The sequence below is a fragment of the Mesoplodon mirus genome (genome assembly GCF_964341445.2).
Source record: "Mesoplodon mirus genome assembly, chromosome: 7".
Classification (NCBI taxonomy): Eukaryota; Metazoa; Chordata; class Mammalia; order Artiodactyla; family Ziphiidae; genus Mesoplodon; species Mesoplodon mirus.
Genome location: NC_138983.1, coordinates 116906109 through 116933066, shown reverse-complemented (window position 1 = coordinate 116933066; position 26958 = coordinate 116906109). Strand labels below are relative to the sequence as shown.

At 38.7% G+C, this 26958-nt stretch overlaps 2 protein-coding genes across 4 annotated transcripts in view; one reads left to right on the top strand and one right to left on the bottom strand.

Moving 5' to 3' along the window:
• Positions 1-20313, bottom strand: part of ATM (ATM serine/threonine kinase) — a 141566-nt gene extending 121253 nt beyond the window's left edge. Inside the window, exons 1-7 of one of the 2 annotated variants that reach the window (XM_082629283.1) lie at positions 20075-20313; positions 19590-19773; positions 16305-16403; positions 16109-16221; positions 14687-14832; positions 9949-10113; positions 174-339 (exon numbers count right to left, since the gene is read on the bottom strand). In XM_082629283.1, the coding sequence (XP_082485409.1) occupies positions 174-339; positions 9949-10113; positions 14687-14832; positions 16109-16221; positions 16305-16376 (662 nt within the window). In that variant the 5' untranslated portion in view covers positions 16377-16403; positions 19590-19773; positions 20075-20313. The remainder of the gene's footprint in view (positions 1-173; positions 340-9948; positions 10114-14686; positions 14833-16108; positions 16222-16304; positions 16404-19589; positions 19774-20074) is intronic. The other variant, XM_082629284.1, reaches the window with a different exon arrangement.
• A 271-nt stretch (positions 20314-20584) lies between these two features.
• Positions 20585-26958, top strand: part of NPAT (nuclear protein, coactivator of histone transcription) — a 53472-nt gene continuing 47098 nt past the window's right edge. For both annotated transcript variants that reach the window (XM_082629666.1, XM_082629665.1), the window contains exon 1: positions 20585-20771. Coding sequence is in view for 1 of the 2 variants with exons in the window: in XM_082629665.1 (XP_082485791.1) it covers positions 20735-20771 (37 nt within the window). In the remaining variant the exon portion in view is untranslated. The remainder of the gene's footprint in view (positions 20772-26958) is intronic.

The following is a 26958-nucleotide window of genomic DNA, read 5'->3' as shown; positions in this document are numbered from 1 at the left end:
ATTGGATATTCAGGAAGTGCTGGACCTAACACTTTCCTTGGGAATCCACTAGTTCTACTATAGTCGGCCAGTGATGTTTTCAAGTTGGTAAAATTTAGTTACGGAATCTAAAACACAGTCTTGCAAAAAGATCAAATGGATTTCGAGTACAAAACAAAAACAGATTAGGTTACCTTGCATGCTGAATAGCCTTAGAAAAAAAATCCAAAAATTTGGAATCTAATCCATCAGTCTGCGAACAGCATCCTTTGGTCACAGCTTCAATTATTCTAGCCACCAAAACTCTATTAATGTCTTGTGAAGGTTTAAGATACAGACGGAAGTACACAGAGAACAATTCTTAAAAAAAAACAAACATGTTAGCTATGTTTTTAAAAAGAAAACTATCAAAACATTTAACTTAGATGTCACAATTTAAATTTCAATAATCCCACAGACAAAAGATTAGAAATTATACTAATTTATACTTAATACATAAGAGCATTCCATCAATATTTATTTTTATAAATTAAACCACTTTCAAGACAGGAACTACAGGCAGCAGAGTATGTGAACGCCAGTTTAAAAGCCAGATCTCAGGGGCTTCCCTGGTGGCGCAGTGGTTAAGAGTCCAACTGTCGATGCAGGGGACACGGGTTCGTGCCCCAGTCCGGGAAGATCCCACATGCCGCAGAGTGGCTGGGCCCATGAGCCATGGCCGCTGAGCCTGTGCGTCCGGAGCCTGTGCTCCGCAACGGGAGAGGCCACACAGTGAGAGGCCCCCGTACCGCAAAAAAAAAAAAAAAAAAGCCAGATCTCAGATAAGCTACTTAACTCCTCTATTCCTAAATTCCTTCAGCTAGGCCTAACAAAGCACTTGACAGTGTACTCTCCACAGTTTTGTTTTGTTTTGTCTTAGTGCTATTTGATTAATAATGTGTGTAAAGTGTGTCAAGAACTGTGAAAGACCTGAGACTTTACGCTATTTGTAACCTAACAAATTAGAATGCCAGTTTCATGGATGTTGGCAGAAGACATGGAATTCCTGATCAGAGAAAGAGGACAATTTATTTCTCACAGGAATGATAGTAGCCAGAGTACCTTCATTTTTGCATAAATTCCTCAATCTCAAAAGCAATGTGAAGAGGGACAGGTGACACAGTGCAAATGATGAGCTACAATACAGGAGAGAAATCCCAAGCAATGAGCTGCAAGCAAACCTGTCCTTTGTTCTGGAGGAGGCCATCATCTCTATCATCTCTATCTTCCAAGGCTCACTGTACACACATACTTTAAAGAACAGTCTGGAAAAGAACAGTCAGTGTCATGTCTTTGACATGACATGCAGAAACGTGAAATGCATTGAGAATTATCTCCCAACACAATGAAAAGCAAAGTTGCTAAGGCAGGATTTTCTTCCCATAAAGAGATAATTAGGAAGTCCTCAGTTAGCAAAGTGACTTAAGAATAATTTCAACTGTATATGTCAAATAATTCTGCAGAAATAGCTTAAAGTCAGAAATGTTAAATTCAAAAGAATAAGGACAATATAAAAACCTCAAACATCAAATAGTAAGAAAAATGATTTTTCAAATGATTCCTATCATATCTGACTTTATAGAACTCTTCACAAGTGCTTCCCAAAGTTTTTTCACTACATGCAATACCTAAATAATGGTAAAAACATGAATTAACACACACAAATTTGGAGACAGAAAAACAGGACGCGTTATCTTTAGCATTTCCTTCTTATTACTTAGCAAGAGCAAAGTGGTGAAACAGGAGAAGCCAACAATGCAACTCTCTGTCTCTGATTAAATCTCAACTTTCACGGCTTTTATTTTACTTGGGGAAATTATCCCAGTTCTCAGAGAATCCAACATATTCCCCTAGTAAGTGGGTAAAAAAAAAAAAAGCTGGTATAAGACATTCAACAAAAGTCTCAGAAGAGTAGAGTCATACTTCTCCAAAAAAGGCGGCAGTGCATGCCTCCAAATGAATTCCCTTTCTCCATGAATTCAACAACAAAAAAAGCTCAGAGCAGATAGCAAAACAGCATGATATTAAAAAGCAGTTTCTGCAGACTCACAGACATAAAGAACACACTTGTGGTTGTCAAAGTGGAGGGAGGTGTAGGGGAGGGAAGCATTGGGAGTCTGAGATTAGCAGATGCAAACTTTTATATATAGGATGGATAAACAACAAGGTCCTACTGTATAGCACAGAGAACTATGTTCAATATCCTGTGATAAACCATAATGGAAAGAATATGAAAAAGAATATATATATGTACAACCAAGTCACTTTGCTGTATAGCAGAAATTAACACAACATCAACTATTCTTCAATAAATTTTTTTAAAGGAGTTTCTGGAGTTAAGAAAATAAAATAAAACCCCAAATGACATCATTAAATGTAGATTCCTTGGGATTTTACACATAGACAGCCATATCATCTACAAATGTGAACAGTTTTATTTCTTCCTTTCCAATCTGTATGCCAATTACCCTTTTCTTGCCTAACTGCCCTAGCTAGGACCTCCAGTACAATGTTGAATAGGAGTGGTGACAGTGAATACCCTTGTCTTGTTCCCAATTTTTTTAATGAAAAGTTTTAAATTACAGATTTGATTTCTTTACTGGTTGCAGAAGTATACAGATTACCTACTTCATACTGGGTGAGTTTTGAAAGTGTGTGGTTTTAAGGAATTGTTCCATTTATTTTCAGTCATCAAATTTATGTGTGTAGAGTTGTTTATAGCATTCCCTTACTATGCTTTCAGTATCTGTGGAATCTGCAATTATATCCCATTTAATTCCTAATATCAATAATTTGTGTCTTTCTTTACCTTACTCACTCTTGCTAGAGGTTCTAGATTTTGATGTTTTCAAAGAATCAGCTTTTTGTTTCAATAATTTTCCTTTATTGTTTTCTGTTTTCATCGATCTCTGTTCTTATCGTCTGCTGAAGCGCCTTTGGATTTGTTTGTTTTTCTAGTTTCTTGAGATGGAGGCTAAGATTATTAATTTGATATCTTTCCTCTTTTCTAATGTAGGCATTTAATGCTATAAATTACCCTCTCAACATAACTTTAGCTACATTCCACAAATTTTGATATGTTGTAATTTTCATTTTCATTCAGTTTTAAAGGTGCCCTGAGAATTTTCTTTCCACCCATGAATTATTTAGAAGCATGTCATTTATCTTCACAAAAGTACTATGAAGGAAAGAGTACCACGGTAGAAAATAAAAAGAGAGGAAGAAATTAGGAAAAACAATCAGAAAATGGCCGTGACATTTAAACTGAGACTTGAAGGATGAGAAAAAACAGGCCATACAAAGGGTAGCCTCTGACGGGCTTCCCTGGTGGCGCAGTGGTTTAGAGTCCGTCTGCCACTGCAGGGGACACGGGTTCGTGCCCCGGTCCGGGAAGATCCCACATGCCGCCGAGCGGCTGGGCCCGTGGGCCATGGCCGCTGAGCCTGCGCGTCCGGAGCCTGTGCTCCGCAACGGGAGAGGCCACAACAGTGAGAGGCCCGTGTACCGAAAAAAAAAAAAAAAAAAAAAAAAAGGGTAGCCTCTGAAAAAAGAACAAATGCCACAGGTAAGAAAGAGCTTATACTCTCTAAACAGAAGTGTGTGAGATGATCCACAGCTATGTCAGAAGAAAATATTAGCACTCCTATTTTTTAATTAAAACTAATTACAAAAATTATGCTTTACTGATTTTTAATATAGAAATCGACAATGGCCACTCTGGAAGACAGTTTGGTAGTTTCTTAAAAAACTAAACATACTTTTACCATATGGTCCAGCAATCATGCTCCTCAGCATTTACCCAAATGAGCTGAAAACTTATCTGTACACAGATGTTTATAGCATTTTCATTCATAATCGCCAAAACTTGCAAGCAATCAACATGTCCTTCACTAAGTGAATGGATAATTAAACTGTGGTAAATCCAGACAATGAAATATTATTCAGTGCTAAAAAGAAATGAGCTATCGAGCCATGAAAAGACATGGAGGAACTTTAAATGCGAATTACTAAATGAAAGAAGCCACTCTGAAAATACTATAGACTGTATGATTCCAACTATATGACATTTTGGAAAAGGCAAAACTATGGAGACAGTTAAAAAGATCAGTGGTTGCTAGGGATCAAGGTGGAGAGAGGGATATATAGGCAGAGCACAGACGATTTTCAGGGCAGTGAAACTATTCTCTGTGATACAATAATGGTGGACACATATCATTATACATTTCTCAAAAGCTATAGAATGTACAACACCAAGAGTGACAGTGTAAACTATGGACTTTGAGTGATATGAGGTGTCAGCGTAGGTTCACTGATGGAAACAAATGTACCGCTTTGGTGCTGGATGTTGCTGTGCACGTGTGAGGTAAGGGGATATATGGGGACTCTGTACTTTCTGCCCAATTCTCCTGTGAATCTAAAACTGCTCTAAAAAAAAAAGTCTATTTAAAAAAAAGTTTGAAAATCACTGGGTTAGAGAATCTGAATAAAGGCCACTGTAGCTAGAGCATAGAAATTAGAAGGATGGGGTGGGCTTTAAGGTCAGAGAGATAGGCAGAAGCAAAACTATGTAGCACTTCCAAGACCTGAAGGGAAGTCCATATTTTATATTAGTTATATAAGAAAGCAACTAAAGGTTTTTAACTTTTCTTCCTTTCTACCTTATTCGAAAAACTATTTTCTTCCTTAGGACAATCTTAGGGCTCTTGCTTTGGAATCCCTTCTTCTCAGGAAACATACACGAGCAATTTTCCTGTGTATTCAACTACTCTCTCTTCACTGAATCCTTCTGATTACATGTACGTGTACTCCAATCACTCTCTTCTTTTAATAGGACCCCCTTTTCCCTTCCCCTTGTAACCAAAACTTTTGAAAATGTTGTATTTGTTAATCCATTTTCTCACTTGTCACTCATGCTTTCATACCAGTTTGTTATACAACTGAACACCATCAACCAGCTGACTCTAACTGCCACACGGAATAATTCATCCAACAATAGCAGATACACATTCTTTTCAAACGCATATGGAACACTCACCAAGTTAGACCTTATCCTTGATCATAAAAGAAATAATAACAGTTATAAATAATTTTGGTTATAAAAAGCATGGTCTCTGACCATAACATTAAACCACAAAAGGAAAACAAAACAGGATAATTACCCCAAATGAATGGGAATTAAACAACATGCTTCCAAATAATCCAGGGTCAAAGGGAAATCCTCAAAAAAATCTAGAACATATTTTGAACTAAAGAAAAAGAAAAAAACAACATTGTCAACATTTGTGAGATGTGACTAAAGTAGTGTTTAGAGAAGAACTTATTATATTAAATGCACATATTTGGAAAGAAGCTCTCAAATCAATGATCTAAGCTTAAGAACCTAGAGAAGAAATGAAATCCAAAACAATCAGAAGTAAGGAACTAATAATCATAAGATCAGACTCAGTAATGAAAGAGGCATACCACTACAGAGCCTAAGCGCATTAAAAGGATAATGAGACAATAATGTTCAAGAACAACTTTATACTCATACATTCAACAACTTACATGAAATGAACAAATTCTTAAAGAAACAAATTCCAAAGGTCACTGAAAATATGTAACCTAAATAATCCTGCATCTATTAAAGAAACTGAATTCATAATTAAAAACCTTACAACCACCACCACCTCCAAATCCAATCCAGTAATATATAAAATGGATAATACATCATGCCCTAATAGGGTATATCCGAGGAACACAAGGTTGACTCAACCTGTGAAAAACTGATCAACATAATTCACCATATCAATAAACTAAAGACAAAAAAACTTATGATTGGGCTTCGCTGGTGGCTCAGTGGTTCAGAGTCCGCCTGCCGATGCAGGGGACACGGGTTCGTGCCCCGGTCCGGGAGGATCCCACATGCCGCGGAGCGACTGGGCCCGTGAGCCATGGCCGCTGAGCCTGCGCGTCCGGAGCCTCTGCTCCGCAGCGGGAGAGGCCACAACGGTGAGAGGCCCGCGTACAGCAAAAAAAAAAAAAAAAAAAAAAAAAAAAAAAAAGATTATCTCAATATATGCAGGAAAAAAATTAACAATTCAATATCCATTCATGATAAAAAACCATGAGCAACCAGAATAGAAGGGAATGTCCTCAACTTGTATTAACAGCTAATATGCTGAACTTCCCTGGTGGCACAGTGTATAAGAATCCACCTGCCATTGCAGGGGACACGGGTTCGAGCCCTGGTCCGGGAAGATCCCACATGCCATGGAGCAACTAAGCCCGTGCGCCGTAACTACTGAATCTGTGCTCTAGAGCCCATGAGCCACAACTACTGAGCCCACAAGCCACAACTACTGAAGCCCATGCACCTGCAGCCCGTGCTCCACAAGAGAAGCCACCACAATGAGAAAGCTGCACACTGGAGCAAAGAGAAACCCCTGCTCGCCGCAACTAGAGAAAGCCCACGTGCAGCAATGAAGACCCAATGCAGCCAAAAATTAATTAATTAATTAATTAATTTATTTATTTAAAAAAAATAGCTAATGTGCTGATGATCAAACACTGAAAGTTTCCCCCTAAAACCAGGAACAGGACAAGGAAGGATGTCTCTTCTCACTACTCCTAATCAAAATCATATCAGAGGAAAAACTATAAATCTCTTTGAAGAAAACACAGGGGGAAAGTTTCATAACATTGGATTTGGCAATGATTTGTTGGAAATGACCCCAAAAGCACAGGAAACAAAAGAAAAAAATAGATAGACTGTATTCATCAAAGCAAAACCTTTTGTGCGTCAAAGGACACTATCATCAGAGGTAAAGGCATCCCATGGAATGGGAGAAAATATTTCCAAACCATGTATCTGATAAGGGATTAATATAGAATACATAAAGAACTCCTACAATCCAACAACAAAAAGCAAACAACCCGATTAAAAACTGGGCAAAAGATTTGAATAGACTTTTGTCCAAAGATGATATACAAATGGCCAATAAGCACATGATAAGTTCAACATCACCAGTCATTAAGGAAATGCAAATCAAAATCACAATGAGACACCACTTCATACACCTTTACATTAGGATGGCTATTATCAAAAAAAGAAAGAAAGAAAAAGAAAAAGAAGTGTTGGTGAAGGTGTGGAGAAATTGGAACACTTGTGCATTGCTGATGAAAATGTAAAATGGTGTAGCCCTTGTGGAAAACAGTATGGTGGGTACTCAAAAAATTAAACACAGAATTACCATATGATGAAGTAATTCCACTTCTGAATATATACCCAATTGAAAGCAAGGACTCAAAGAACTATGTGTATACCATGTTCATAGTAGAGTTATTCACAATATCCCAATGTAGAAACAATCCAAGGGTCCAATGACAGATGAATGGATAAACAAAATGTAGTATACACATACAATGGAATATTATCCAGACTTAAAAAGGAAGAAAACTCTGACATATGCTACAACATGGAAGAACCTTATGCATTATGCTAAGTGAAATAAGCCATTCAGAAAAGGACAAATACTGTACAATTTCACTTATAGGAGGTACTAGGGTAGTCAAATTCAGAGACAGAAAGTAGAATGGCTGTCAAGAGCTGGAGGTGGGGAGCAGGGGAAGTTCCCGTTTAATGGGTACAGTTTCAGTTTGGAAGATTCTGGAAATGAGTCGTGATGGTTGCATAACAATGTGAATATACTTAATGCCACTGAATTGTATATGCAAAAATGGTTAAAATGGTAAATTTTATGTTATGCACATCTTACCATTAAAAAAAAAAATCAGGGCTTCCCTGGTGGCGCAGTGGTTGAGAGTCCGCCTGCCGATGCAGGGGACGCGGGTTTGTGCCCCAGTCTGGGAGGATCCCACATGCTGTGGAGTGGCTGGGCCCGTGAGCCATGGCAGCTGAGCCTGTGCTCCGCAACGGGAGAGGCCACAACAGTGAGAGGCCCGCATAGCGAAAAAAAAAAAAAAAAAAAAAAATCATACTGAGGTCCTAGTCTATATAAGGTAGAAAAAAGAAATAAGGCCACATGGCTCAGAAATGAAGGAACAAAAAACTCTCTACTACTTGCAGATGACACAACTGTCTAAACAGAAAATTCCCCAGAATGAACAAAAGAGCTCCTAGATCTAATAAGCAATTTTAGCAAGGTCCCAGATCAATATGGTATACAAAAGTCAACTGTACTTCTGAACATGGAACAGAAAATGTTTTCAAAAGACAGTAAAATTTACAAACTACTGCAGTATAAATCTAACAAAAATATACAAACTCTGTATGCTGATAAATCAAAAAAGATGTAAATAAATGGAGAGATATATCATGTTCATGGACTGGAAGAGTCTATGTTAAGATGTCTATTGCTCCTTAGTTCAATAGGTTCAACATGATACCAATAAAATCCCAGCAGGATTTTTTGTAGAAATCAACAAGCTGATTCCAAAATTTATATGGAAATGTTGGTTTAGAAGACTAAGGCCATCTTCTCATCTCACTCTAAACTCTCTCCCTAGACAATCTCATCCATAACCATGGCTTCAATCACCACCTCTACCAAATATATTTTGAATGTAAACTTCACTTCTTGAGCAGGCTTCCTTAGAGAAGTAAATTTCAGAGAAGGTAACTAACTAAACAAAAAAATTCAACAAAAAGACTGACTATTAGAAGTGAAAGTAGTTTGCTTAAAAATAGAGAATTTCAGAGAACATGCCAGATGATGGAATCAGAGTAAAGAGACTAGAGGAACGACTGCCTTTGTTTCAGAGACCCATAGTTACAAGTAATAATCTAAAATGTACAAATATTCTAAATATTTAGGCTGAACCATTTTGGTGACAGACGTGTCGGTGTACCCTAGATATCACTGGCCTATTCTCTAAAGGCTGCCACTAGGCTTACTGAGGCCTCTGTTTGGGACAAAGCCTCCTTTGTGTTCAGAGCAACAGCAAAGGCCCCAGATAAGAAATTAAGCAATAGCTAAGGCTTTTATTCATGTGGGAACAGTAGAATACAATGTAGACCACTGATTAGGTCATGGGTTTATGGTCCACAAACATCTTATTTTGAAATAATAAACTGATGGTAAAAAATATAGATAAATGTCTTTTAAGTTAGCACAATTTATCTTGAATACTTCTCAATGAAAAATACTGAGTTTCTAAATTTTCAGAGGTGGCTGTATTAGAAGACTTTGACATCTGGCTTAAAGTCACCTCATTAAAGCCAAATACCATTTTCACCCATTAAGCCACCCAGAGCCAGAAATACTTCACTTTTGAAATCAATAAACTCAAAAATTTCAGCCTCTGACCAAACTTCCTTTGTGGTCTCTTAGTACCTCTCACCTACAAACTGTCAACAATACCTCCATGGCACCCCTCTACTTATCTTGTTAGTCACTGGGTCCTATATATTCTATTCTAATATTTCATTTCAATTACCTAACCAGTGACCTGCAAACTGCCTAGTCCTAATGGATACTTCTGCATCTTATTATTTCTACAACACTTTAAATGTCACACCCCTTCCAACTGGAAATTCTCTTGCTTTCCCTTTTATGACATCTCGCTTGGTTTTCTTCTTTCTACTTTAATCATTGTTGCATTTAGGTGTCACTGATCTGTGAACTCACTGCATTATAACTTTTGGTTTACTTGTTTTTTTCTGTCATTGGACGGTCAAGTCTTTGAGGACAGGCATGGCACCTTTCAATTCTGTAATTCTAGTTCTGATAGCAGGCACCAAATACATTATTAGTGACAATTTAAGAAGTACATAATACATGAAAAGTGTCAGATTCTATAATCATTTAATTTCACTAAGGTACTGTTAAACTGTGAGGTCATTTGGGGGATATAAATAGACTCAATGCTCTTTTGGTGAAATTTCATTTCACAAGGAAAAATTCACAAGTAACAAACTTTAAAACATACCTGTCCACTGTTGCTGAGATATTTCACACCAGTATTTTCTCACTGAAAGAATGTCCTTCAGCAATATGTTGCTACAATCAGCTCCATAAATGGCACAATTAGATGAATCTTTCACTGTATCCATGATATAATTCAAGAGTTCTTGACATTTTAGCCTGGGTGCTCCTATTTAAAAATAAAATAAACAAAAACATATAAATCTTAAGAAAAATAAGTTAAGGATGCTTGGAATGGCAATTGTATAAATAATTCCATTTGGGAAATTACTGTTAACTAATCTCCTCCACATAAAACAGGGATTAGCAATCTATGGCCCAGGGGCAAAATTCAGCCAACCACCTGTTTTTGGAAATAAAGTTTCATTGGATCACAAACATGTCTATTCATTTACATATTGTATATGGCTACTTTCATGCTAAAACGGCAAAGTTGAGTTGTTGAGACAGAGACTACATAGCCTGCAAAGTCAAAAACATTTACGATCTGGTCACTTTAGAAAAAAAATTTGCCAAGCCTATAGGATTATATAGCAAAAACAATCATTCTACCTTAATAATTCACAATTTCTGACATTATACCTTGAGTGACCCAAAGTTTCCTGGTATTTTTAATAAAATCCTGAATTTATTAGAGTAAGATTATAAGGAGAATACTATTTACTTTGAAAAGCAAAATTACTTCCAAGTCCTATAATAGCATTTATTATATATACATATGTAAGGCTATAATTTTTAGTTTTATTTATTAGAGGTCCTGAAAATTCAGAATTAATGAATATATTCTTTTTTCTTTTAATGGAACTTTTTTTTTGAATTTATTTATTTTTGGCTGCATTGGGTCTTTGTTGCCGTGCACGGGCTTTCTCTAGTTGAGGCGAACGGGGGCTACTCTTCGTTGCGGTGCACGGGCTTCTTGTTGCGGTGGCTTCTCTTGTTGCAGAGCAACGGGCTCTATGATCGCGCACTTCAGTAGTTGTGGCACGCAGACTCAGTAGCTGTGGCTTGCAGGCTCTACAGCACAAGCTCAGTAGTTGTGGCACACGGGCTTAGTTGCTCCGTGGCATGTGGGATCTTCCCGGACCAGGGCTCGAACCCACGTCCCCTGCATTGGCAGGCAGATTCTTAACCACTGCGCTACCAGGGAAGTCCCTGGATATATTCTTTTTTAAAAAAAATTTATTTATTTTATTTATTTATTTTTGACTGTGTTGGGTCTTTGTTGCTGTACGCGGGCTTTCTCTAGTTGCGGCGAGTGGGGGCTACTGTTCGTTGCAGTGTGCGGGCTTACTGTCGTGGCTTCTCGTTTCAGAGCGTGGGCTCTAGGTACGCAGGTTTCAGTGGTTGTGGTGAGTGGATTCAGTAGTTGTGGCTCGCGGGCTCTAGAGCACAGGCTCAGTAGTTGTGGTGCACGGGTTTAGCTGCTCCACGGCATATTGGATCTTCCCGGGACCAGGGCTCAAACCCATGTCCCGTGCATTGGCAGACGGATTCTTAACCACTACACCACCAAGGAATCCCTGGATATATTCTTAAAGGTAACGAAAGTACATTTAAAAGTTATTTGTTACTTTCAGTAAATCGTATTGATGTCACAGCTGAAATTTTTCATATTTCAATACTAACAATCTTAAAATTGCATATAAATTTTTGTTGTAAGTTATGAGAAGGATGCAAGTCATTATGTATATTTGAATATATTCTAGTTTAGGATTTTTTATGATGAAACTAGTTATATTTAGAAGTATGATAAATAAATATACACTGGTATAACAAAAAATCATCGCTTCTTGGCCTTTTGGCTAAGATCAAGGGTAGTTTCTGTTATTATTAGTTTAAAAAATCATTTTTACTTATGGCTTATAATTTTAGGCATCTGGCTAATGATGAAATGCACAATCATAATATCTTCTGCTGTAACACCCTGTGTATTTCTCTCTTATAGTCTTCCTAACATTTTCTTAACTATAACATCTGTTATAGTTGAACAATATTTGCTTACTGGTTCCTTCCCATCTACCTCTTTTTTTCTGATCTCTGTTTCTTTCATCATACCTTGGGTACCAATGTTAAGCAAGTCTGGCAAAGTCTGGACATGTGTTTAAATTCTCATCAACCTTCCAACCCTTTAAAAAAAAAAAACTGAAGAAGTGAGGTGAGGGCTTCCCTGGTGGCGCAGTGGTTGAGAGTCCGCCTGCCAATGCAGGGGGCACGGGTTCGTGCCCCGGGCTGGGAAGATCCCACATGCCGCGGAGCGGCTGGGCCTGTCAGCCATGGCCGCTGAGCCTGCGCGTCCGGAGCCTGTGCTCCGCAATGGGAGAGGCCACAACAGTGAGAGGCCCGCGTACCAGGAAAAAAAAAAAAAAAAAAAAAAAAAAGAAGTGAGGTGATATGATAGTACCTCCTGGTTTTGCTCCGAGATTAAAGATGTTTAAGTTACAAAGTAAAACTTGAAAGAAAAAAAAGCCTTGAATAAAATATCATTTTTCAACCATTTAAATAATCTGACACTGAAAATTTCATCCATTCATTCCTACAAACCAACATATTGATATTTTCATACATTTTTAAATGTGATCACGGGCTTCCCTGGGGGTGCAGTGGTTGAGAATCCACCTGCCAACGCAGGGTGTATTCCTGGTGAATTCCAGGTTCGATCCCTGGTCTGGGAAGATCCCACATGCCGTGGAGCAACTAAGCCCGTGCGCCACAACTGAGCCTGCACTCTAGAGCCCGTGAGCCACAACTACCAAAGCCCACGTGCCTAGAGCCCGTGCTCCACAAGAAAAGCCACCGCAACGAGAAGCCCGCGCACCACAACGCAGAGTAGCCCCCGCTCGCTGCAACTAGAGAAAGCCCATGCGCAGCAACGAAGACCCAACACAGCCAAAAATAAATTAATTAAAAAGAAAATGTGGGTCTTTCTTGGTGGCACAGTGGTTGGGAGTCCGCCTGCCAACGCAGGGAGCACGGGTTCGTGCCCCGGTCCGGGAGGATCCCACGTGCCGCGGAGCGGCTGGGCCCGTGAGCCATGGCCACTGGGCCTGTGCGTCTGGAGCCTGTGCTCCACAACGGGAGAGGCCACAGCGGTGAGAGGCCTGCGTACCGCAAAAAAAAAAAAAAAAAAAAAAAAAAAAAGAAAATGTGATCTCCACTGTTAATTTTGCAGTAGGTTTTTTTCACTTTAAAGCAAAATTCTAAGCTACAAAGTTTTCTGATGGGCTACAAATATCTTTCTTTCACTCACAAATTCTATCAGACCATATTAAGATCTATTAAGAGCCCAGCATTAGTAGCCAAGAATACAAATTTTAATGGATGCAGAGCAAAAGTGGGTGCAAAAATATTTCGGTGTAGCTTTCTTCTGTCTATGCTGGAGTCCCTTCTCAGGACTTGCAGCTATCCACACAAAATGGCATCTCAGAGGAGCCGAAAGACTAAATCTTTGCTAAAGCCACTGCCTTTTAGACTCAGGTCTCATACCACGGTTCTGAAACATCATTCACTAACAATCTATATCCTTCTACTTAATAATGTTTACCAACACTGGGCTTCTCTGATTCTTAAACTAAACTTGGCATCACAAAGCCACTTTCTTATCTGTGAAAAATAAACAAAGTTTGAGTCCAAGTCCCTAAACAAGCATTTCCGCCTCTAGCTTTTCAGCATTGTATGAAAACCATTTCCTTACAGAAGCCTACTAGGATTCTGCATTTTGGTTCAAAAATATTGGCTTTTAAAAACTGTATAAGTTCAAAATGGGAGATATGTGGCTCATCAGGAGCAAAAAAGAACTTGGTTTTTTTTTTTTAATCAATAGTAAGCATGCTATTAGTTAAAGAGTGTGGGTTCTGACTGCCAGGAAAGCTAATGTGATCTTAGAATGAATCAGTTGAAGTATAGAATAAAAGATATGCAAGGCCTGCTCCACTCCATACCAATCAGAATATGCCTATAAGATTGAGTCCCACACTTTAAGAGATAGAGAATTAAACTGAAGAATAGTCAGAAGTGACACAAAAACTAGCTCATATGAGCAATAGGAAGTAGGTCTGTTTAGCTTAGAGAAGAAGACTCAGGGGAAATATCATGGGTAACTTCAAATATCTCAAAGGATATTTGAAAAAAGGATATTGAAAAACTGAGTTAGTATTTTTCTGTATTACCTCAGCAAATAGAGGCAGTAACAAAAGGAGACAGGTTTTCACTACTATGAAAACTACTAAAACAGAAAAGAAAGCCTCAAAAGGCATGTTTAATCATTATGGCTACCTAAGTGCCAGGGACATATAGATGGGATCCAAGAAAAATGGGTAGATGAAATAATATTTTTTAATCCTTCCAAACCCTGAGATTCTATCATTCCATGCTTGTATAAATTCCTCCAAATATTTGAACCTATAGTATTAAAAATCATTATATGTACTAGAAATTATAGTTAGCACTGAACTTTCTTTTTTTTTTTTTTTTTTGTGGTACGCGGGCCTCTCACTGTTGTGGCCTCTCCCATTGCGGAGCACAGGCTCCGGACGCGCAGGCTCAGCGGCCACGGCTCACGGGCCCAGACGCTCCGTGGCATGTGGGATCTTCCCAGACCGGGGCACAAACCCGTGTCCCCTGCATCGGCAGGCGGACTCTCAACCGCTGCGCCACCAGGGAAGCCCAGCACTGAACTTTTATATCACCATATTCAGACCAAACTCATGTAACAATAATCTATTAAGCCAAGTAACAGCACTTACTTTTATTTGCACATTTGATGAAGTATTTGACTAAGCTACTGATTTCTTGCATCTTTTTCTGCCTGGTGGCTTGTGTTGAGGTTGATACATTTGGTTTTGCTGTTCTCAGACATTCCGTTTCTTTCTGAATATATTTCTGTAAAACTCTTCAAGAAAGTGCAATGTAATTTCAGAAACTCATTAAAATAATACTTAATTATAATAGTTTCAAAAAGTCCTTCATGCCATCATAAAGAGCATTGTTTAAACCACATTGCTTCAATCAATGTACCAGCTAAACAAAATAATTACATTTCTTTTTTAAGGCCTAAGTCCTCAACACCAATTTAAAGTCTGGCCTGCAAAGCTCTTAATCTGTAACCTCCAGGATTTTCTATTGCTTTCTTGCCTGCTTTCTCATTTTATCACTAAAAGCTTGCAATGCTATCAGGGGCTCTCAATTCTTTCTCAACTCTGTTATTCTGTACATAACCTATCTCTTTCCTAGGCAGTTGGTAATGTCTCTAGCCTTTAAATGAAGCCTGCCTATAAGATATTCATGATTAGCTGGGTACATCAGGTGCATATTTGGCTTACATGATCAGCTTATGCAAAACAGTATTCATCTTTAGATAACTATATTTGCAGTATTTGAAATAATGTAAGTAACCAGAGGAAAAGAAGTATATATTTTTCATGTTATCTATAATGATATCTGCAATGGTCTATCTAGTACCAAATAAGAGCTAAAAAATAAAATAGATTATCTGTTCTAAACATTCAAGAACAAGTAAATACTCATATTTTCCCTTGACTGAAAATGTTCTTTCAAGTTTATCAGTATTCTATATTAATTTAAAGTATTTTATTCATCTTACCTAAGTCTTACAATCTATTTCTAGTTATAAATGGACTTCATAATTGAAAATTATGTCTTAATTTAAAAAGCATCAATTCTGTTTGCCACTCCAGTTCAGCAGTGAATTGTGTCTTTCCAATGCCAGAGGTTTGTGTTTGTTAACTGCATTCATATAGTTTTTCTAAAATTCCTTTTTACTTTTTAATTATAGTTTAACATATGGCAGTTACTTAGAGCAATATTTAAATCTGTCAAAGTAACAATAAAGGACTTGATATAACTTAATTTTATGCTCTAATTTGAAATAAAGGCTTATGAACTGGTATGAAAGAAATTCTAATTTTGAGTGAAACGTGTCTAAGACATTTTATTGAACAAATGATTCAAAAATTTTAACTCTTTCTTTATGAACATCCTTTAAAAATTATGTTTCAGATAAATATTGAGCACCAATTTCCTGTGCAAGGCACAACGGTACAAAGGGAGCAAAGATAAATTAGACCTACATACACAAAAAAATATCACAAGAGAAATAAAAATGAAAAAGAAAAATAAAGACAGTAAAAAAATTTAGAAAGGAATACCTAAAAACAGCATCCCAATTCAAATATTTCCCTTGTTTGGAATCTGAATGCTGATCTAAATGTTGAACAGTTTCAGGATCCTGAATCAGGCGCTTAAATTTCTCAACCTCTTTCTGAAAATGAAAAAAGAACAAAATAATGCGTTACCAATCACACACTTGTTTCAAGGAAAGATTAAATTTAAGTAATTTACTACCCTTCGTTCTGTAGCTCTATCATGTTCTAGTTGACGGCAGCAAATAAGCAGATCATTAAGTGCTAGACTCATGATTCAGAATTTCAGAAAACACATCATCTGTAAAAAGAATATATACATATGTAAAATTACTTCAGACTGTGGTATTTATAGTTAGATCTAACTGTATAGCTAGAGGCATAGTATAATGCACAATGATTTTTCTTAGTACTTCCATATTTAGATGAGATTTTTTTAGAATATATCAAAACAAAGACTTAACATGCAAATGTGTGTTGAATGTGTAGCAGGATAAAAATAAGTAAGGTATAATTTACTTTATTTTTCTGAGACCTCTTCTAAGAAGAGGATCTCTTAGAGGAGAGACCTTTTCTTCTTCTAAGAAACATGACATTTAAATTGAAATATAAAAGATGAAAAAAAGGCAGCCAGGCAAAGAATAAGGAAAATAGCACTTAAGGATTTAACACTGTCTGAACAATTTAAAAGGAGCCTTTCTTATATGTAGTGACTTGCCACTTTCCTGAGCCAAAAGATTAAATTGCTTATGCTTTGGAATGGATATGCAAGAGGTTATCAGAGCTAGTAAGCCTTGCCTAGCACTTACATCTCAACTGGCTTTATGGTTCTCATTTAATACATAAAAATAGGAGGAAATGATATTACTATTATAAAAGGAAACGAAGGAAATTATATGCTATAGTGATATACCTTGCAAATGTCAAAGGTCAACTATATTCTACTATGTCTTTTTTTGTGTGTGTGTGTGTTTGCGGGCCTCTCACTGTTGTGGCCTCTCCTGTTGCGGAGCACAGGCTCCGGACGCGCAGGCCCAGCGGCCATGGCTCACGGGCCCAGCCGCCCCGCGGCATGTGGGATCTTCCCGGACCGGGGCACAAACCCGTGTCCCCTGCATCGGCAGGTGGACTCTCAAACACTGAGCCACCAGGGAAGCCCTATATTTTACTATGTCTTAATGCCACTGCGGTAGATCTCCTCCTTTTAGATTTTCTGATATAATCAAACCTTCCTTTGATAAACTTAAAAAAAAAATCTTTCAAGAAAAGCACTGTTTTAGTATTTCTGAGCCTTTTTACAAAGAAGCTTCATTTTTGTTACTATAAATGTTTATAAACAAGGAAAAAATGTACGTCTATTATATCTACACTACATATATATCTCAAGAGGAAAAAAAAGGTGGGCCAAGTCCTTTCCCCATCCATCCACATAAATTCTACTCCATCTTTCAAGATCAAGTATATTACTCTGCCTCTGCTTAATCTCACAGAATCTTAAAATTGGAAGGAACTGAGAGACCATGTCCAACCTTCCTACAAAGGAAGAAATCTCTCCAACAAAATTATTGCCCTCTCTTTAAACACTCTCATTTAGAACAAACTTCCTAATAAGACTACTTATTTTATTGGCAGATAGCTCTAATTCTCTTCTCCATTTATATCCATAAGTTGTTCTGATTCCTTTACCCCTATAACAACCTCCTTTTCTATGCTGTAGAATACAGGTCATTATTTATTTGATTGCCTTTTTCATTTGATTGTATACCTCTTGAAGGCAAGGGCTGTCGTTTTTACTTTTCCATTCCTTATATTTGTATCTAGAACTCCTCTCCCTTCTTGCTCAATATTAGTTTAAAGGCTTCCTGAGTCAATAAGGAAAATAAAATTGGGATTCTAACCAATGAAAACACCTTAGCAATATCCAAAGAACCGTAAAGGCAGGCACCTATATTCTTAATATGTTATTTGTATTGTGAAAAAAATGCATGTTTACTGAACATGTGACACTTCCAAGAAGTGACAGCCCTAAACTTTTTTTTTAAGCTGTGGCTTTTCTGAACTTGCTTTTCCCCTTATCCAATTCTCAGAGATTGATTACTTCCAAGGAAACAAAACAGTTCAGTATTATCTACATAAACAGGAAATGTTCATTCACTGTGACAAGCAACAAAATTTACTGGGCAACTACTGTGTTCGAGGTACTATGTTATGGGTAGTTAAGACACATAATGAACTAAACAGACACAAATCCTACCCTCATGGAGTCATGACTAGTGGGGAAGAGTGACAATAAACAAGTACACTGATAAATCAATGCATAATTCCAAATTGTGATATATGACTCAAAGGAAGCAAATACACAATAGCAATGGAAAGGATCATTTTTTATAAACTATTAAGGAAGATGAATCAGAGGAGGTTACAATAAAGCCAAGATCTGAATGAACTGGTGCCGATCATAGAGTTAAAGGACCAACATCTTAGATAAGGAAACTTAGCACAGCCAAAGGGTCCCAAGATGAAAAAATGCAAAGTATGTTGGAGGAACTGAAAGATGGCCAAAGGAACTAGAGAGTAGACAGGAAGAGTAAGAGTGTCACTGAATAAAGATGAATTCAATTAATACATTAATCCACAACGATTTAGGTTCCACTCCCAACCATGCAACTGGCATGATACATGTTTCCTAAGTAACAGCTTCTGAACTGGCAAATCCGTTGTTCCTTTTCGGATCTCAACCAAGTTGGTCCCTTTGCAGAATTTGACAATGATGTTTATATACCATCTTCCTAGATCTAATTCTGCCTGTAGCATGCCATTCTTTTCTAACGGTAAGAGTGTGGAGTCTGTGGTCAGATTGTACTAGTTCATAACCTGGTCCTGCCACTTACAAGCTGTATAACCTTGGGCATGTTAGCTAATCTCTCTAAACCTCCGTCTTCTCAATGATAAAATGAAAAACAATACTAGAACTGAACTAGATCTTCAAAGAGTTATTTATTGTAAGGATTCGTGTCCATGTTTAACACAGTGCCTGGGACATAGAAATTGCTCAATAAATATTAGCAATTATCATTATTCCCTTCCTTTCTGTTTCACAAGTCTCTTTTGACAGTTCTTTTTCCACCCACACCTGAAAGAACATCCTTGTCTCCTTACTTCTCACTGTATGTTCTCACAGTAGGATCTCATCCATTCCTATGATTTCAACACGTGAAAAATGCCCAAATCTATTTCATTCAGTGCAGGACCTCACTCTTGAGCTTCAGGAACCTTTTACATGTTGTGCCTTTATATGCGTTTTCCCTTCTGTCTAGAAGGTTCCTATCATCCTCCAGGCCAATTTAACACCGCAAGGTCTCACCCCAAACAGAATTGATTCTCCCAGGCTACGTTTCTACGGAACCTCATCCACTCCTCTACCACCACAATCCTCTTCTATCACATTTTCATTCTTAATTCTAATAGTCTTGTTACTTATCTGTACCTGGTAAAAGCAGCCACCAACGCTCTTGAGTGCTCACCACAGGACAGGATTATCACAAGGAAGACAGTACAACGAGGTCACACAGCTAGCTGACTCGAACTCCGGGAGTGTGATACCAAAGCCCATGCTCTTAATCACGAGACTGTAGTTTAAGCCCAAGCAAATTGCTCGCTGATTAAAACTCCTAATTATGAGAGGGGAGAAAAAGATGATTACTCAAGCCATCTAGTTACAATCTGGACACAGGAAGGGTAGGCGCACGAAGGTTCAATTCTGGGCATTAAGAAGTAGGTTCAAGGCTAAGTCGGCTGGAGCAGGAAGGGTGGGCGGACAAGAGCGATAAGGACAGTGGGCTGGGCAAGATGAGGTGAAGAGAGGAGTAAAAGGCCGCTCTGGAGGAGTGAGTCTGAAGGCCAGGACTGAACGGCTCCGATACGACTTAATTCCCCAACGCAGAAGCCACTGCGCTGCTTCCGCGCCCCTACCGCTGGACTCGGATAGCCAAGGCGGAATCTCTGGAAGCGGCGGCGGCCGAAACCTAGAATCCCGCTCAACTCGCCTCCCTCACGGGCCGAGCCGGCTGTCCACGCACTATTTCGGCTTCCGGATCAAACCTGGCGTGACCACGCAGCGTGCGTCTCGGTAGGAAGCAGTAAGGCAGACGGGCGCCCGGACAGTCTGCCCATGCGCACCAAACGCTACAAGCTCTCCGCTCCCAGCACTCGCACCCCCAAAACGACGAGCTCATCTTAGGAAACGCGCCTGCTCCCTGCCCGCCAATGGCGTGCGACCGCTGCGTTCGCCGCTCGCACTACCCGCCAATGGCGTGCGACCCTGCCTTCGCCGCTCGCCCGCTAGCTCGGGCTCCGGCTCACTCGTCCCGCCTCCTCGCCCCCTTCAGCCCCACCCCTCCAAATATGAGGACGGATATGACGACATTTCGAAGAAGAACCAGGCGGGTTTCATTTCGGCGCCTTTCTTTCTCCGGCGGAAGCGATTGGCTGGCGAGGAGCTAAAGAGGCGGGACAAATCGCCGCGGGTTTAGTGCCGCCACTGGAACCGGGAGATGCGGCGCAAGAGCTGTCGCTGTGTTGGCTTTTACCTGGGTCTCGTCTCTTATTGCGGTTCCTTCTGCGGCTTCGATCATGCTGTTACCTTCGGACGTAGCCCGACTGGTATTGGGTAAGCGCCGACGCGGGAGGGAGGGGTATTGAACCAGGCTAAGCAGGACGGAAGGACCTTTGGGGCCAAAGGTTTTCCTTGGGTGGTGAAGCTTTGGGGCTTTGCCTCCCCGCCTGCAAATTCAGACTGGAGGTGAATCTTCTTCAGTCGGAGGCTCGGATGGTTTAAGCTTCTTTGTGTGTGGATGCGCCTCTCTTCCGAGGCTCCGTGGCGAGGGGAGGCTGAGGAGAAGCTCGGGGTGAAACACCTGAGGCCCGAATCCGGTGGGAAAGTCAGGCCTGCACACTTAATTAGGATCCCTGCAAGGGGAGTTGCCTACGTGATGGATGGACTGCGTTCTTCAGCCTTGGGCTCACTTTCCCGTGTCAGAGCTGGGACCGAATTAGGAAAAATAAGAACTTCCCCAGCCACCCAGCTTTGTAGAAGGACCTTCCTGACGGCCTTCTCATAACTAGCCCTTAGAACTACGAATTTGGGACAAATGGGGTGATCTTCCCTCTCTATCCCCCACCCTCCCGCAAGAAGTCGTAGAGTGTAGAGGTTTGAAATGCCAGTTGCATACTTTAAGACAGCAGCAATTCCTGTTCTTTTGATTAGCAAGAATTTTCACAGGGGAAATGCCTTCCAGTTAAACATTTTCTAGTCCTAGTTAGTTTTTCCTCAATTTGAAAAGAATTAGTAACACTGCCAGTTGTCAGGCTGTATTGTCTGTGTGGGAAACGGGTTTTGTTGTTTTTCCCCTGAAAGAATAAAGAGGATTGTACTGCTGGGAATGAGAGCCACATAAATCTCAAAACCGGAGCCAGTGATTTACAGACATTATACGTGAATGGTAAATGGTAAACATCTGTGATAAAACTTCTTCTGCTATCCACGGCCATTACTACCATTATTTTATTGCCAGAAAAATCCATTTCTTATTCCATTTTTAAGTACTCAGCCCTGTCCAAAAAAAATGCCTTTTGTGCACAGGCTCTTGATGAGCACATTTTGCAGAAAACATTAGAAGGTAATGTTTCTACCATATGTTTTTGGAGAAAATAATGACTTAAGTTTAAACTAATATTTTGTTAATGTTTGGTTAATCTTTTGTGCACCTTATCAGAACTGAATATCAACAGTTAACCTACATCATCTAAGGAAAAAGCTAGCTATCTTGTAATTGTTATATTAATTAGGCTTATATGTAAACAGATCCAAAGTAGGCTTTCACAAAGTTCACAATAACATTGACGTACTTTATTATGGCTAGCTGTCCTGTGCATTGTGGGATGTTTATCAGCATCCCTGGCTTCTATCCATTAGATGCCAGCAGGACCCCAGTCCCCACCCCCACCCAGTCGTGAGAATAAAAAAAGTGTCCAGATATTGCCAGTATGTTTCCTGGAGGGCACGAACCACTGGTCTTAAGAAAGCAGTACGATTTTCTAACTGGAATGATTTACACCAAACTTGTATTTATTCTCCACAAACCAGCTGCTCTCCTAGACTTCCTCCTTTTTTTAAAATGGATAAAAACTACAGAGATTGTTTCTTACCCTAAAATTCTTATTTGTCATTCACATTCCATTTTCATTGCCACCAATCCTAGCAGTATGCATCCCATTACTTCTCTTTAGGACTGTTGTCATGGCTTCTCATATGGTCTTGCAATTCATCTTATTTACTGTTACAAAAATCTGCCTAAAGCATTCACACTACACCTCCAATTCTGAAAGTTGAAAGAGTTGTGCACTTAAAAAAATTTCAAGTTGTGCAAAAGAATAATACCAAAAAAAGCAAATCTCCCCACACTCACCACTCTTGCTTTTTTCATTTAGCATTATCATATCAACATGGAGATCTATGATCACACAACTTAGTGGCTTAAAATATTAACAGTTTTATTATTTGCTCATGATTCTCCTCCTGTCACTACTCCCTCCCTCTCAGTACTCCTTCAGCCCCTCTCATTGTTGGCCCCTTTTCTTCATTATGTCCTTTCAGCAAATCTGTGGGTGCGTAGTATGTTCCAGGCACTGTGCCAAATGCTAAAAATAGAGTTCTCCCCTTAGAGTTTACATAATTGGGTTTTTTACCCTTACCCACACACACCAAAACATTTTCCTAGACCCCACCTCACATTCTATCTAATTCTCTATCTATGTCACCCTTTGACAAGTCAGATTTATTCAAAGAATAAGCTCTACTTAGTTGCTCTATTTCCTCACTTAGCTTTCATTCTTCAACATACTGTGCTAACTTTCGTACCTCACTACTCCACTTAAATAGCCCTTGCTACTCCCCTACATCCAGCTCTTTCCTTGCTGGAATTTCTTTAAATATTGTACAGGCCAAACTACATCAAAGTGTTGTTTGTTGCCTCTGGGCCACCAGTTTTGGTTTTATTAGTATGTCATACAAGGTGCTCTGTGGAACGGACCCTACCCATCTCTCTTGCTTGATCTCAACTTTTCAACATAGGCCCTATGCTCCAGGCATACCAAACGACTTAGGGTTTCTGCAAATACTCTTCTTATGTATTTTGTTCTCTCTGCCTGCAATGTTTTTCTCCCCGTCTTCCTAGTACACTTGTATTCAAGGTTCAGGTCAATTGTAATCTCAAACTTTTTCCAGCTGGTATAGTTAGTACTTTCTCCTTACATGCTCTCATGGCATTGTGGATTACTTCTGTCATACTCTTAACCATGTTTTATTGTAGCTTTGTATTTACTTTTTTTTTGGTAAAATAAAACATAACATTTAACCATTTTAGCCATTTTTACAGTTCTGTGGCATTAAATACAATCACATTGTTCTGTAACCATCACCAGCATTCACCTATAGAACTTCACCTTACCAAAATGAAACTTACTTTTTTGTCCTATTTAGTATTCTTAATCTGGGATTGATGGACAGGCTTCAAGAGTTCTGTGAGCCCCCAGACTATCTATAAAACTTAATGTATAGGTGGGGCATTTTTTTATGGGTAGAGTATCCAGAACCTTATTTAGATTCCCAAATATGTTTGTTCCTTTCTGTGTGAGTCAGCATCCATTCGGGAAAACTGAAAGTGATCTGAGTATTTAACATGGAGGGATTTAATGAGGGAATTGGTTACACTGGTGATAGAAAAGCTAAGACAAGCTGCTTACATGAGCCAGCTCAGAGAGTAGCAACAGCAGGAAACCACTCTGATAATCAGTAAGACAAGGAGAGATGAAACCCAGAGGCTGGTTTCACTGTGGAAGCTGGAAGGTAGACTTGTCTGGTGTGGGAGCAGTAGTAGAGGAGATTCTACCATGGCAAAGAGGAAATGGAGGAAAAAAACATGGCTGCTTCTAACTGCCCTCCAGTCTCCAACTGGTGCTTCCCATTGATTGAACCCAACCAGAAGCTAGCTGACATGGAGCCCAGGAAATTGCCTGCAGGGGCTCAGGTTTCCTGTCCTACAGGGCAGAGCAGGGGAAACAGGAAGAGTAGATTTGAAGACAAACAACCAGGACTGGCATACCTCCGAAAGGTGAAGAGCCACTGGTTCTATTCACCTTTGTGTCATTGAGACATAGATATTTAATAAATATTTACAAAAGTGTAGCTGTGATCATGACCTTCCCCTTAGTACTGAATAATATCTGTCATTTTTTTGGATTCTGTTTATTCAGATTCTGTTATTTATTCATAATAATATGTCATTGCTGACATTTACAACATTTTATGGTCCTTACCCATTCTGTCTTTTCAGCTGTATTTCCAACTCTTCTCCATCATATACCTAGTGCTTCATCCAAACCAGGCATGTTCTTCGAACATGCTCCATATGTGCTTTCCATCAGCTTCGTTGGGATTCCCCTACTGTCCTTCAAGATTTGTCTCTTCCTTGAAACATGCATAGTATTCCCCAGTCTGTCAATACTTTCTCTAGCCCCTATGAAGTAAGTCCAACTGTCTTACCACCTTTCCTTATATTACAGTTATTTGCATATATATCTTTTGGGTCTTTGTAGATAATAGCGTCTTTACAGAGAGATTTTCTTTGTTATTTGTGGATCTAGTAATATAAAGCACTGCAAGTTAAGTCTTCCCAAGAATTATTTACATTTTTTTAAAGATCTTAAACTACTGATATTTGGGGGAAATTATTAGAATATGTGAAGGAAATATTTTCAGGTAGGGAGGTTTGCTGTCTCTTGCTTTCTTCATCAGCTGTATCTCTCTTTATCTTCCCCTCTCTATAAATAGGAAGAAGAGAGGGCAGACTGTTGGCATCCTAGGTCCTAAAATTCAAAAACCCTAGATATAGCTAGGATTTTGTCTTTCCTTCTGTTTTTCAATTATGTTTTCCCTTTAGTCTATTTTGTTACTCATTACTACCTCTACTGAAAAGCAGGCAGAAGACAATATTAAGAAAAAAGGACATTCAAATTACCTATTTGAACATTGTTCAGTAAGTTTACACAAAAGGTGTAGTTATTTTAAAGATTTTTTAAGGAATAAAAAGGAGAAACAAATTAAACTAATTTTGATTGAAGAGTAACTACTTATATTATTTTAATAAAAGATAATTGGCCCCTATTGTGTATTTTCATTGTAACATTTTAGATTTAGAATAATTTGTACCTAAAATTTCCCCCATTATTCTGATTGAGAATTGGTTACAATCAGGTACTTAATGATGATAAATAAGCTTTTTGTAGGCAAATAACTGGTTAACTGTAAGTGTAATAATAAATGAGCATGAAAGCAGTCAACTGTTGCTTTACCACATTATTTTGGAACTTCCCAGACAAAAGTAAAGCAGAATACATCAAGTCTAATCCAAAATGGGAATTCTAGATAGCCCAAAGGTGGGCATTTTTTTTGAGAGCAGAAGAGATATATCAGATATTGCTATTTAAAAATGTGTCATAACTTTTAAACACTGTTGTAAAAGCAGTCTAGCCTTTTAACAAAGCCTTTTCTCAAATGTATACTATACAAAAGTATAATAACTATCTGGTCTTCGGTGATTCCTTTTTTTTTTTTTTTTGGCTGCGCCGCTAATCCCCTGACCCTCTGCAGTGAAAGCACGGAGTCCTAACCACTGGACCACCAGGGAATTACCACCATATTTTTCTAGAAAGGTTAACTGCATATCACTATATTCTGTCTTGGGCAGCGTTTCTCAACCTTTATTTTGTTATCATACCCTTAGGAAGTATTTTTACACTTTTTTTTTCCCCTAATTTCCCCTTGCATGAGATTTTAATGTTACAAATATACTGTTTATATATTGTATGTATATCTGTGATTTATGCATAAAAAGAGTTATATTTTATTCATTCCCCTTCCTCCCCAGTACCAATTTTCACCCCCTTGGGGCTATGTCATTCATTTTGAGAATACTTGGTCTAGAAAAAAGCAAATCTACTTTAAGGAATTAGATTTCATACCACCAGCTTTTAGAAGTCCCAAGTGGTTATCAATATATCTGGGTGGGGTGATTAGTACTTTTGAAACCTTCTACCATGAAAAGAAACTGTTTGGGGTCTTCAATTTAAATCTTGAAGCATGTAAAGAAAAAGCTCCAACTGCCCTGATTCCATGAATGATTCTAGTGATTTATAGACATTTAAAATTCTAACTTCATGAAATCCTAGTGGCAGCTGACTTACTTATTCCAAATAACGTAACTGTTAGAAAGCCAGTCATAAAAAATGATTTCTTTTCAGCTGGCTGTAGCTTTATTGGGACTTATATTGGGTTGTTTATTTGTGAAAAATGAAAAAACAAGGAAAATAGCAATCTATCTTTGATCCACATTGAAGGTGATTTTCTATTTTCAGTGAGGGGGATATTGCAGTGGTAGTATCTGAAGTGAAAGGTTTCTTCTGATTTCTGAATGCTTTCTCACACTCCAAACGACAGTGTCTTTGGTGGTGGTTGTTGTTGTTGTTGTTTGTATGTTTGTTTCTCCCTGTAGCATTGATTAGCAAGAGGTTGGAAAACTGATTCATCAGCTATGAGTACAAACTGGTGAATTGGTTCCCAAATCCCAGGTAGGGCATTCCCTAAAATGGGATGACAATTTCCTTGCCCTTTTCTTTTCATAATGTGCATATATAATAACTTTGTAGGCCCTCTCAATTTTTTGACTTGAAGGGCCTGGTTGAAGATATCATTCCAGGTGAAGAGGGTAGACCTTTATAATTTTAAAGTTGGGAAAGAC